The 12,267-nt window shown below is 43.0% G+C and overlaps 1 protein-coding gene across 2 annotated transcripts in view; it reads left to right on the top strand.

Annotated features, from left to right (window-relative positions):
* LOC311501981 (cell adhesion molecule DSCAML1-like) overlaps positions 1–12,267 on the top strand; it is a gene marked incomplete at both ends in the record, with an annotated part of 46,950 nt that overhangs the window by 10,966 nt on the left and 23,717 nt on the right. For both annotated transcript variants that reach the window (XM_084564062.1, XM_084564063.1), the window contains one exon: positions 1,003–1,149. In XM_084564062.1, coding sequence (XP_084420188.1) covers positions 1,003–1,149 — 147 coding nt within the window. The remainder of the gene's footprint in view (positions 1–1,002; positions 1,150–12,267) is intronic.

Here is a 12,267-nt window from a genome sequence, read left to right as displayed (position 1 = left end):
GCTAACTTAGGTGCACAGGTTACAGGCAAACAGGATGTAAGCATTTTGTTTTGTGCCTGGTGGCCGTGTTTTTTTTGCTAGCCCTGCCATTGAACAATAATTGACAGGGGTCACATTTGAATCACTGTTAGTGCTTCATGACTAACAACAGCTTCTAAGCAGATACACATCAGAGGAGTTTCATTATAGTATTTCAAACAAACTCAACAGATCTGGTTTATTCCATTCATCTATTTAAAGAAGATGCAAATTTGCGTGTGCTTGCATGTGTTTCCCTCTTTGCAGCAGGAATGTATGCATGCTGTCATCATTTCTGTTACCGGGGAAGGGATTCCAAACCAGTTTCTTAGCAACCTTCAGATACGTCCTTGCTTTCATGTGATTTTGCTAATGAGCGCCTGCTCATTCAACAGAGTGTAAAATATTGCATGAACCTGCATAAACCAAAGCACCCACAGCCCATCACTTGTGCAGCTCATGCCTTGCATCCTTGTGAAGTCCTGTGCGAAAACAGTAGATCACTGTTTCATGATAATGATGATGATGATGATGATGATGATGTCACGCCGAAGCTAGAAAATAATTTCCATGATTATCCTGCTTAATAGCGCCATGTACCATTTCTGGTGAAAGCAGAGGCAGGATTAGAAGAGTTCAAACAATACACAAGAGTAGTCCAGTAATTTCGAATGAATAAATGAGGAGTGCCGTGCTGACTGATGAAAGGGTGTTTTTTTGCTCTGGAGTGTTAATGTGTTGTTTTTGATGATGTAAAACAGGTTGATTATTGTTTTTATGTCAGAAGAGGACTAATACTACTGTGATGATGTGTTGATAATGTTCTCTGTAAACACGTCTTCCGGATGGAATATTTCAGAAATAACTGAACAGATAATCAATATCTTTAAATCACTTTCATTAAAAAAAAATAAATAAATAAAAAATGAGTAGTGACTGACTTTAGGCTATTTTGTTTGTAATATTGTTTGCGTCTCTGTGTAGTTTTCAGGGAGCCCTACACCGTGCGGGTGGCGGACCAGCGCTCAATGCGGGGCAACGTAGCTGTGTTCAAGTGCCTCATCCCCGCTGCAGTGCAGGAGTATGTCAGCGTTGTGTCCTGGGAGAGAGACACCGTTTCCATTGTCCCAGGTAGGTCTTTACATGAATGAATTTGGAGTGTCTTGGGCTTGGCAGTTTGATTGATTCGATACTGCTGGATTTAAGTATGTCTTCATCTTCTGTGTGTGTCTCTGTTTGTGCGTGAGGATGGCCGATGCACCGCTGTGCTCTATGTTTGACTGAACTCTTAACTCGTGTCTTCTGTCTGCTCACTGTTCTGGATCACTGATCTGGTCCTCCTCCTCCTCCTCCTCCTCCTTCTTCCCCCCATACGTATCCTGTCACTCACTCTCCTTTGTCTTCCACGTCTTATCTTTAGACATTTCCTTCTTTCTCTAACCACTTTCATTGCCTTTCTCATCACAGTTTAAAAGGTAATGACAACTACGACCTTAAATTGGGCTTGACACTAAAGAAAACCAAAGAAAGACTCTGTCCAAGTCTCATGACTGTTTCACAATTTCTGCTCATCAGATCTATTTCTGTCCACTCCCTGCCTGTCTTGCCACCACGTCCTTGAAGAACAGGGCCACAATTAGAGACACAGGATGTCAATAGGACTATGCCCCCACATTCGTCTTCATTAACCTCATTTGTGTGTTTGAGTGTGTATGCAAGAGACAGAGACAGAGAAACGTGGAGTTCAGTCTGTCATCTATCTCTTTGTAAATACTTTATGTGATTTTATGTTTGAGATGTTTTCCTGTTTCCATGTTTTTTTTCTGCATTTAAAACACAAAAACAATGCGAGGGAGGGGAATGAGAGACAGAGGAGAAAAACAAACCAATGGAGGAGAAGCAAAGAGGGTAGTAGGACAAGAACGGCCTCAGGTCCTGGCAGATGGTGTTTTATATTATATGTATGCAAAATACACAGACACTGTGCCACACATATACATGCACCAAGTTTCAAATAATTAGTCATATTTATACATTTTAGTGTGTTTTCTTAGTTTATTTTGAGATTTCATGCACAGCAATGAAGTGGACGTGTTGTGCAATTTCTTTTGTTCTCTGTTACTAACTTACCAAAGTTGCAACATTTAGGAAATACATTACAGCCCACTTTGTATTGATGTTAAACTGTGGTTTCTTTGTTAACAAGCAAAACAATGCTTTTGGTTTAGTTGTTGCAGCTACTAACTATCACTAAATAATTTTATGAGATCACACTCTAACTTTCATTTAGGAAAATTCATGAAAACACCTCATAGTGTAGATACACATCTATCTGCCAAGAGTTTCTGCTTTTTTGTTGTTGTTTTCAAATTACATTTTAATCCACTCATTTTGATTGATTTGCTTTGCCTTCCCTCTGCTCTCATTCAGGATTTATGTTAAGAGTTCTCAGTGTCTGAGTGACAATATGACTGCCCATGATTCTTGAACATAAATAGCAGATCTGGTTAGGGAGTGTGCATATCCTATGTATGGGGTGTTCCTGTGTATACCGTCGTGAGGCCGCTGTGTGTAATTAGGGGTATATAGGTCAGTTGATGAGCAGTGAGTGTGAGGATCAGATGCTGAACACGATGAGCTGCTCACTGAACTAAGCATTCGTTTTTCCTGCGACACAAACACTCACAGTGTGGCTATGTACAACCTTGACCCAATAATCAACACAGTGACCTCGTCACCCTTACAGCCAATCAACGCAGTCTGCAGAAACAGATCATAAAATGAATATTGTGACTGCACTCTCAAGAGATGCAAATATGAACACGAACAGTGAATATCTATATACAGTAGATACATGTGGTTATATAAACAGTCCAGAGTGAGACATCAGACATCAGTGAGACAGGGAATCTGACAGTCTACTCGCTTTCTTCCTCGCTCTTCCCCAACTTGGCCAGCAAGGGACTGTCTGGATAAATCTAATGAAGATGTGAAAATTAAAATTGATTTTGTGACTGAAAGCGCTCAGCATGCAAGTGAGTGGCTGATTGCATGTCTTGCCTGTCGCAACCTCTTCAGCTTGGCTTAAGAAACACAGCAGGGCATGGTGCAGATGATTGTGAGTGAGTAAATCCAGTATGTAGGTGTGCACATAACACATGAACCTGTTTACATATGTGCTCTCTTTAAACAAACAAATTAATCCCATAATTCTTGTTACTTGCTTTTTACAATTCAAGAAGCGGTGCAATCATTAAACATATCTGTGTAATATCTTAGTAACTGACAAACTCTCTGTTATATACACTGATTTACACTGACCTTCATGTTGATCCTTAATTGTGTCTGTGGTAGCAAATACTCTGCCCAGGATGCTATATGTTATATTGTTGATGAACAGAGCCATCAGCTGCTGAAATCCACTGCAAACAGCGACTCAAAGTGTTCAACCATCTTTGAACTCTTTGCCTCAGAGTTGGCTTTGATTGGCTAGTCACATGGCTGCAACTAACACACACACACAACGTCTATTCAACATTTCATCTCAGTCACAAATGGCTGAGTGTTAGAGATACCTTTGTCCAAAGTTAAGCTCATCTCAGTTTTTTATTGTTGTTATTCTTTAAAGTCAACCATCAAAAGTAGTGATTCACTGATGTGACATTTGTGCCACCACTGACCAGCTGATCCCACCATAGTTCCCTTCTCTCTCTGACGTCCCACCAAGAAAAAGAAAGGGTCCTGTTGCAAATAGAGGAGTGATTGTATGTAGACTCTGATCAGTAACACACTCACATACTCATTTGAAGGTTGAGTTGATGACATAACACACCGCAGCCATGCCCTTTGAACCCCAACAGGTTCCATTTTGTCAAACACACATGTTACCCATCTGGAGCATTGTGTGTTTGTGTTTATGTGTGTATGTGTCCCCTTGCCTGTCCCACTTTCCCGTCCAGCCAGGACAGTGAGGGGGTTTAAACAGGGGAGGGGTGCAACCAGACTGACCTATTTCCTTCTCACTTCCCTGTCCCATGCCATCCCTGTAGTTAAGCTTTGTGTGTGCATGTGCACGTGTGTGTGACCCTCATGAGACAATGGACGCCCACTCCACTCTGAGCAGTGATCTGAAGGAGGAGAGCTGGAGCGGAGACAGAGAGATGGAGGGTTTGTGGACGGGAATAAAAACAACAGTGGGACACAGAGAAGGGTTCAGCTTGCAGATCGAGGCCGTCAGTCTAACCAGCAGAAAGCTAATGAGTGGCTCCGATGAATAGAGACTGGACCAGCAGATGGCTGCAGCCACATGGTGGTCCACAGAAGATGCCCAACCATGCTCCATCTAATCCACCTGCCACACAGTTTGGTGTTGTTTATGTATTTGCACAGTGATTTAATACTCGTGGCCATAAAACCAGTGCTGAAAAGCAGAAATAGAAGAAGATAGACGAGAATAGAAAAAAGCTACAAATACATTTTGCACATATGTACAGCGGTTTGTTGATGGTATGGTTAATTTAACCTGTGTTTAACCCGGAATTGTGTAAATGCTGGGTTATCAGGGTTTAATGCAGACCTGGATTCTAATGGGAGTCACCAGGTGGTGAGGTCACTTACAGGCTACATTACGGATCAATTCTTTGCCCCTCGGGTCTCTGCTGGATGTCAGAGGGTTTAACAGAAGCGACAATGCACATCCATTTACACACACATCCACACAAAAATGTAGAAAATTACTGTTGAGTTGGTCAATTTGTGGGTTAAGGAAGCTGCAGTAAGTACGATGATTAATTTGCATAGTTTGATGGTGATTCTGGTGAGCTTCCGCTCTCCACATAAAAAAAAAAAAAAAAACACACAACAAAACAAACAACCAACCTTTGTCTTGGATAAAGTATAAAATACTGAAAAAACACATTCCAGATGCTGGAAACAGATATTTGGGCTGTCAATTTAGCAGCAAACAAAAGCAATGAATTAATTATCAAAATAGCTGATAATTAAAATGTCAGTCACTCAGTTAATTGACTAACCATTGCCATTGCAGTGTTGCACTATATCAGAAGCATAATACATGTACATGATCGAGATGTTTCTCGACTGTTGTTTGGAGGCTGGAGAATCTACATGCAATATTAAAACTTCATTTCACACAAATTCACAGCACATTTTGTATATTATATAAGTAGCGGCCCTTCTTTCCCACACATTCATACTCCAGTTTTCTTTCCATTAATTAAAAAGCTATTGTCTTAACATTCCACACAGGTGCAGGAGAGAGGTGACGAAGGCGGAGGGACCTCATGGAGAGCAGCAGTGTGTTAGGACACCTTGTCTGTTTGTAAATCTGTTCTTGTGCACTCAGAGCAGGAATACATTAATAGATACACTTGTCTAGGACACCGCAGACTCTTGTAAACACTGGTCTGACACACACACACACTCACACACACTCACTTCTAGTATGTACAGCCATACAAGCCTCCCAACACACATACATACTCAGCCTTCAGATTTAACACAATAAAGCCATTTTCAGATTTCACCTGAATATGGAGTGCTCATTAAACATTAACTCGGGGTACATTAAGGCGGAGGTCTGCTCTGCTGTGTGACGGCCGTCCTGTTGTTGTGCTCGGGCTGCCTGGGTGCATGAGGACGTTGTGTGACAGAGGAAGGGGACGGGGAGCACGTTGCATCCCCAGGGCTCTTAAAACATAACCCCATTGACAGTCGCCCTCTTTCCCCCAACCCTTGGGTCTCACATCATCCCTCTCTCACCTCTCTCTCATCTACCCCTGCCTCTGTCCCATGTGGCACACAGCAGGCCATGTGGTGGGGGTTAGTAGGGGACTAAATCATGCAGATGAAGGTGCTGCTATTATGTACATACATATGCAAGCGTATGGCGCTTACACCAAAACTTAACAATGAGCAGCTTCTTGCAAAATGATCTGCCTGGGGACTGATAAAAACAACACAGAGAGGTGAAAATGTACTTTTATTTTCTCACAAATCCACCCTCCAATTCAGCTAAGTAAGTCAACACCACCTTGTTCTGCAGTTTGTTCTCTCCTCTCAGTTTCTCTTTCACTTTCTCTGGATATTTTTGCCCCTCTCACATTTGCCCCAGTGTGTTGAGAGCGACTGAGAGCAGGGCAGGAACAGATGGGGTGCTGGCAGCCATCTTTTACTCAGTTAGGTTGAGTAGGCACGTGAGTGGGTGTGTTAATTAGCACAAACAAGTGTGTGTGTGCGTGCGTGCGTGTTGTCTGTGTGTGCAAGGGGCACAATAGGCGTAATTATCTCTGCTTGAGAGGCCCAGTTGTGGGGGGCATGTAGGGTTGGGGGTGGTGTGGAGAGGCGGAGTTCAACAATGGCCCAACCACAGGCTTTGTGTGTACAGAGCAGAGGGCTGACAAGTGTCGGCTATTATTGACTATTTACACACTACTACACGCGCCTGCTCACGTGCACTTAACACAGAAATGCACACTCTATTGCTGCCGCTGTCGCTGTCGCTCTCCCCTGCCTTTTTTCTCTTTGTGTCTCCATCAAACGCGCACAGGCTCGTACACATACGTGCGGCACGGGCATGTTTACAGTGCATCAGTGTATCAGTGTCACTCAGTGTAAGAGAGAGAGATGGGAAAGCCCCTGCGAGCACATCACTCTGACAGAAATCTGGCCACTGTCTCTTGAAGGCCACCCTTCAAGCCAAGCTGTGTGAGCTGCTGAGAAGAGAGAAGAGACATAAGTTATTATTTACGCATCACAATTCATAATTGTAGAATATTAAGGCAGCAGTCTTACTTGCACTTTTTGGCATCATTCACATTGTTTATGGGAATGCTCGACCCCAAAAAAACATGTCTTGACATTTATTTTTCTTGGGAAGCACTATATAACTTTGCTAAGAACTTTGTATGTAGACTTTATTATTTTATATTGCAGAATTCAGGGCATAACTTTGTAGATAACATGTTTCTACAATTATTATAATAATGGTCACAAATGGATCTGATATAAGTAAAAAAAGGTAACAACATTATGAATCTCTTACTGACCTACCGTATATTTACTTATACTTGAGATTTCAGTTAATACTTATGAACAGATACCACATTACATTTAAGTGGCCACATAATAATTAACATAACGAGAACAAAAAGCACATGTGTCATGTGTTCGAAAGTTGTTCCTATAAAGGCTGTCTGTCTTCATATAGAGTTCAGTCATTCAGTGACCAAAAGATTCTCATCACTGGTATTTTTACTTTTTACATTTTTTATGACTGAAAGTTACCAAATAATTTGTTTTTGTTCTGTGAAAGATAGCTGTTAATCTGCACTTGTAACCACATCCAGAGTCCTTAAGGAAAGTGAAAGCGGGAAGGCTTGTGTCAAGGCTTAGAGCAAAAGAGATGGTGGGTTTATGTGCCCCAGATTGGGTTAAGGAATAGGATTTAAGTAAAGAGGGTTTACCCTTTTTTCTCCTGCTTTCTTCCACTCTTTTGTTTAGGCTAGCGAAAGAGGGATTAGTGCGAGGAGATTACAGCGGGCTCTACTAAGAAATTGTATTTAAGGAAATGCTTATTTACTCAACCACTCACGGAAGAGACAAGAAGTTGGGTTCAGATTTGGTTCAGATTTTCACCCTATTGTTTTGTCATTATAAAAAGCAATTTCTTTTCACTCCTGGATTTCTAATATTTCACTAGTTGGGTCAGTGTGCAATTACACCATATTGGACATCCAGTTTCTATCAAATATAATAGGATAGTTTAAGAAGAAAAATCTAATTACAATGTAAAAAAAAAGCAGTTGATTTTCAGATAACAAAGGGTGCACTACATGCAAAAATCAAATATTTTGAATTAAGGTTAAAAAAGTCTCGTTCTTGGTGATTTATTCTGCTGTAGAGAGTCACATTTTACACTTATGTGATGGAGAGACTTAATTTTACAATGTTTCCGTGAATGCAGCTGCTCATTCAGAGACCATGAAGACATATGATCAAAGATCAAATGGGAATCCCTAGTGGTCAGCCAAGTGCCATGTTCCTACATGACCTCTCAATCAGACCTATTGATCGGTCTCACTATTAGCTGTCCAAACACACATAAAGGCCAGACGATCACTGGCCCTGATTGACTGCAGTAGGAGGGAAGGTGGACGGAGGAGTGAGCAAATGTGAAACGCTGCTGTGGGGTTCACGTGATAGGGAAGTCTGAGGGAAATGGTGGCGTGGAATGTCTCAGCTGTTGTTTGTGGATTAGTGTGTACATAGGAAATGTTGTGTGTAAACAAGTCAATAATTGAGCGTTTTTGCGGCACATGAGTTGTTTGATCCCTCTGTTTCTCTCTACAGTCAAACTCTCCTAAGACCTCAGTCAACAATTGAGCATATATACAAAGATGAAGCAAATAGTAGTCACTGTTTCTAGGACAAGTCTGAGCTGGAACTCTTTTAGCCCAATATGAAATTTCAGGATTGCACAGACAATGTGACGGTATCTTGCAAATACACTATATTACCAAAAGTATTCGCTCACCCATTCAAATGATCAGAATCAGGTGTTCTAATCACTTGGCCTGGCCCCAGGTGTATAAATTCAAGCACTCAGGCATGCAGACTGTGAAACAAGACATTTGTGAAAGAATGGGCCGCTCTCAGGAGCTCAGTGAATTCCAGCGTGGAACTGTCATAGGATGCCACTTGTGCAACAAATCCAGTCGTGAAATTTCCTCGCTCCTAAATATTCCACAGTCAACTGTCAGCTCTATTATAACAAAATGGAAGCGTTTGGGAAAAACAGCAACTCAGCCACGAAGTGGTAGGCCACGTAAAGTGACGGAGAGGGGTCAGCGGATGCTGAAGCGCATAGTGCAAAGAGGTCGCCGACTTTCTGCACAGTCAATTGCTACAGAGCTACAAACTTCATGTGACCTTCAGATTAGCCCAAGTACAGTACGCAGAGAGCTTCATGGAATGGGTTTCCATGGCCGAGCAGCTGCAGCCAAGCCACACATCACCAAGTGCAATGCAAGGCGTCGGATGCAATGGTGTAAAGCACGCCGCCACTGGCCTCTAGAGCAGTGGAGACGCGTTCTCTGGAGTGATGAATCACGCTTTTCCATCTGGCAATCTGATGGACGAGTCTGGGTTTGGAGGTTGCCAGGAGAACGGTACATTTCAGATTGCATTGTGCCAACTGTGAAATTTGGTGGAGGAGGAATTATGGTATGGGGTTGTTTTTCAGGAGCTGGGCTTGGCCCCTTAGTTCCAGTGAAAGGAACATTGAATGCTTCAGGATACCAAAACATTTTGGACAATTCCATGCTCCCAACCTTGTGGGAACAGTTTGGAGCGGGCCCCTTCCTCTTCCAACATGACTGTGCACCAGTGCACAAAGCAAGGTCCATAAAGACGTGGATGACAGAGTCTGGTGTGGATGAACTTGACTGGCCTGCACAGAGTCCTGACCTGAACCCGATAGAACACCTTTGGGATGAATTAGAGCGGAGACTGAGAGCCAGGCCTTCTCGACCAACATCAGTGTGTGACCTCACCAATGCGCTTTTGGAAGAATGGTCAAAAATTCCTATAAACACTCTCCTCAACCTTGTGGACAGTCTTCCCAGAAGAGTTGAAGCTGTAATAGCTGCAAAAGGTGGACCGACATCATATTGAATTCTATGAGTTAGGAATGGGATGGCACTTCAGTTCATAGAATGAGTAAAGGCAGGTGAGCGAATACTTTTGGTAATATAGTGTATCAGTGATGTGTGAAGTTTCTGCTGCATGAAATTTGGTCATAAGACATACACTTATGAGTTTGTGATAGGCACAGTAACAGGTAGGGTGCAAGGCACAGTGGTGTTAAAATACAAAAAAAACAAGATGTATTTAAATGCACCACTGATGATCAGCATCAGTTATAATCACTATTAGGTTGCATAGGAGGCGATATCCCACCATCATCTGTACCCATTTGTACTGAGGCCAGATCTTATTCATAGACTGGTCCTCAGTTAGTTACAGGGTGATACAGACAATCATTGACACCAGTTTGTGTCTGGTTTACCTAACCTTTGGACTGTGGCAAAATCAGTACAGACAGAACAGAAGGTCCTAACTCAAATCTCTATATGGTCATCTGGGTCATATGCCTTCACAAGTATAGTCTGAACAGTGAATCACAGGTGGAGCTGATTCGTTTTGAAACACTGAGCAGGTCTTCTCCCTAGCCACCAGCTTCAGACTGTGTAGGCAGGTAAATGACCAATCACTGAACTAAAGTACAATATATAGTTATTAAAATTAGCTCAGCATATTTTTATTTGAGTAACGTTTTTACAGCTTGCACTAGAGTTACATTGTGGAATTGCAACATTTAGAAAAATGCTTCTGTGGCACCATTGAACAACTGAAAGGCAGTAACTGTATCAGGGATTGTTCAAATCAGTGATTACTAGCTCTTGGGTGGCAATCTCTGGTGCAAAATTTGAGTAAACGGAAAACTGTGTTACTTGATACTTTGATTCTGAGTGCATTTATAGTAATTTGACATGCTGTTAGGGGTCTCAGTTGTCCTTTCTGGTAAACAAAGTGTGTGCGCGCGTGTGTGTAACAGTTATGACCTCTCTCTCTCGCTCTCTCTCTCTCTCTCTCTCTCTCTCTATCCATGCTGGGCAGTGACACTCCTCTGCCACCAGCACTCTAATAGGGAGGGACCAGGCCGCTCACTCAGTCCTGCTAATGCAGCTCACTGCCCCAGGCCATGGGCTAAGCTGGAGTGCACTGCTTCACACACACACTCGCACATACACAAATTCGACGGCAGACACACACCGTATATCCAAAACGTCTCTTATCTGCAACTAAATCAAAACAAGGTGGAGGGGTGAGAGCTTTCCGCCGCCGGATGTTTACTTTCACAGAGTGACACTTTTTGAAAACGTGCGGACTTACTTCCATTTTATGAGCATTAGTGCACAGACAATTAACAGTTCAATAGGAGTTAATGGGACATCCAGTTAAGGGTCGGTGTTTGGACCATGGTGGCACGCTTCGGCATGGTGCCGTGTATTGGGATGTGTGTATATGTGTGTGTGTGTGTATGTGGTTGCTCTCTCCCGGGACTCTCATTATCACTGCTGTCCCAGATGTCACCAAGCACATGAAACACACGTCATGAATAATGGAGTCCAATTTCTACATCTCTCCCCATTTCTCTCCTATCCGCCCACCCTCTTTCCCTTCCATCCCTCGTTTCCTCTGATGCTTCTACTGATGCTTAATCTCCTCAGCGCTGCCTCTATCTGAGATGGTCCATTTAGCTTTATGCAGCATCGTCGGGCTGTCTGGTTAGGATGGCTTTATGGGGGGGGGGGGGGGGGGGCATAGCGCCTCTGCAGTGGTGTGTTGAGTTATAGCTACACAAACGACGTCTTTTGCATATGATCGGTTTTATGTTTGTATCCGCCGGTCCATTCAGGCTCTTGATCGGCCCCTTCGCATCATCCCCTCCCCCAGTGTTTACTGTTTAAAGTCACACAGGGCAAATTGGGACAGAGCAGTCAGTGGAGCAGAAGAGACGTGGTCCCATCGCAGTGGAAACTGGACTCTGCTCGCTCTGTCTACTTTGTCTCGTCCTTCTTTCTGTCTGCTTTTCTTTAACCGCCGCGTTGTTCGTCTCCTCTTCCCTTCTGTCCCCTCAACTTTCCAGCGTACTCTGTATTCATTGTGAGTTGATGTACGACATGACACAGTGGTAAGGGGCAGTGCAGGGCGAACGTGATTGAAAGATGAGGTAAGCAGTCAGAATTGGTTAGGAAAGAGGACAGCAGTTAGGATTAGACAGTGAAGCGTGGCTTTTTAATGAAAACATGACAGAGCTGCAGCTTCTTCACCGTCCTGCATCTCGACCCGCTCCCAGAAAATGAACAAGTGACAAAGAGTGGGGAAAAAAGAGAGAACCGAATGCTGAGATTCAGATATTGCTCATGTAGTGTTAGCCTTAACCGACAGATTGAGTCATGCTCCGTCTGAACAGTTTGGTCGTGTTAACAAAGTCTCTTTCATGGAGAAGATGCAGCGGGGTGGGCTCCCGTTGCACAATTGGTTGTTACACATCAGTTGTGCCAATAAAACCTGCTTTGAATGTGAATTGAAAGGAGTTAAGAGGGCGCCATTCATAGATGTTAAGTAAGTGTGCAGCAGAATAAAAGCCAGGAAAGTGTATAT

This window comes from Chelon labrosus (assembly GCF_963514085.1).
Source record: "Chelon labrosus genome assembly, chromosome: 17".
Lineage (NCBI taxonomy): Eukaryota > Metazoa > Chordata > Actinopteri > Mugiliformes > Mugilidae > Chelon > Chelon labrosus.
This window is presented reverse-complemented; position numbering and strand designations above follow the sequence as displayed.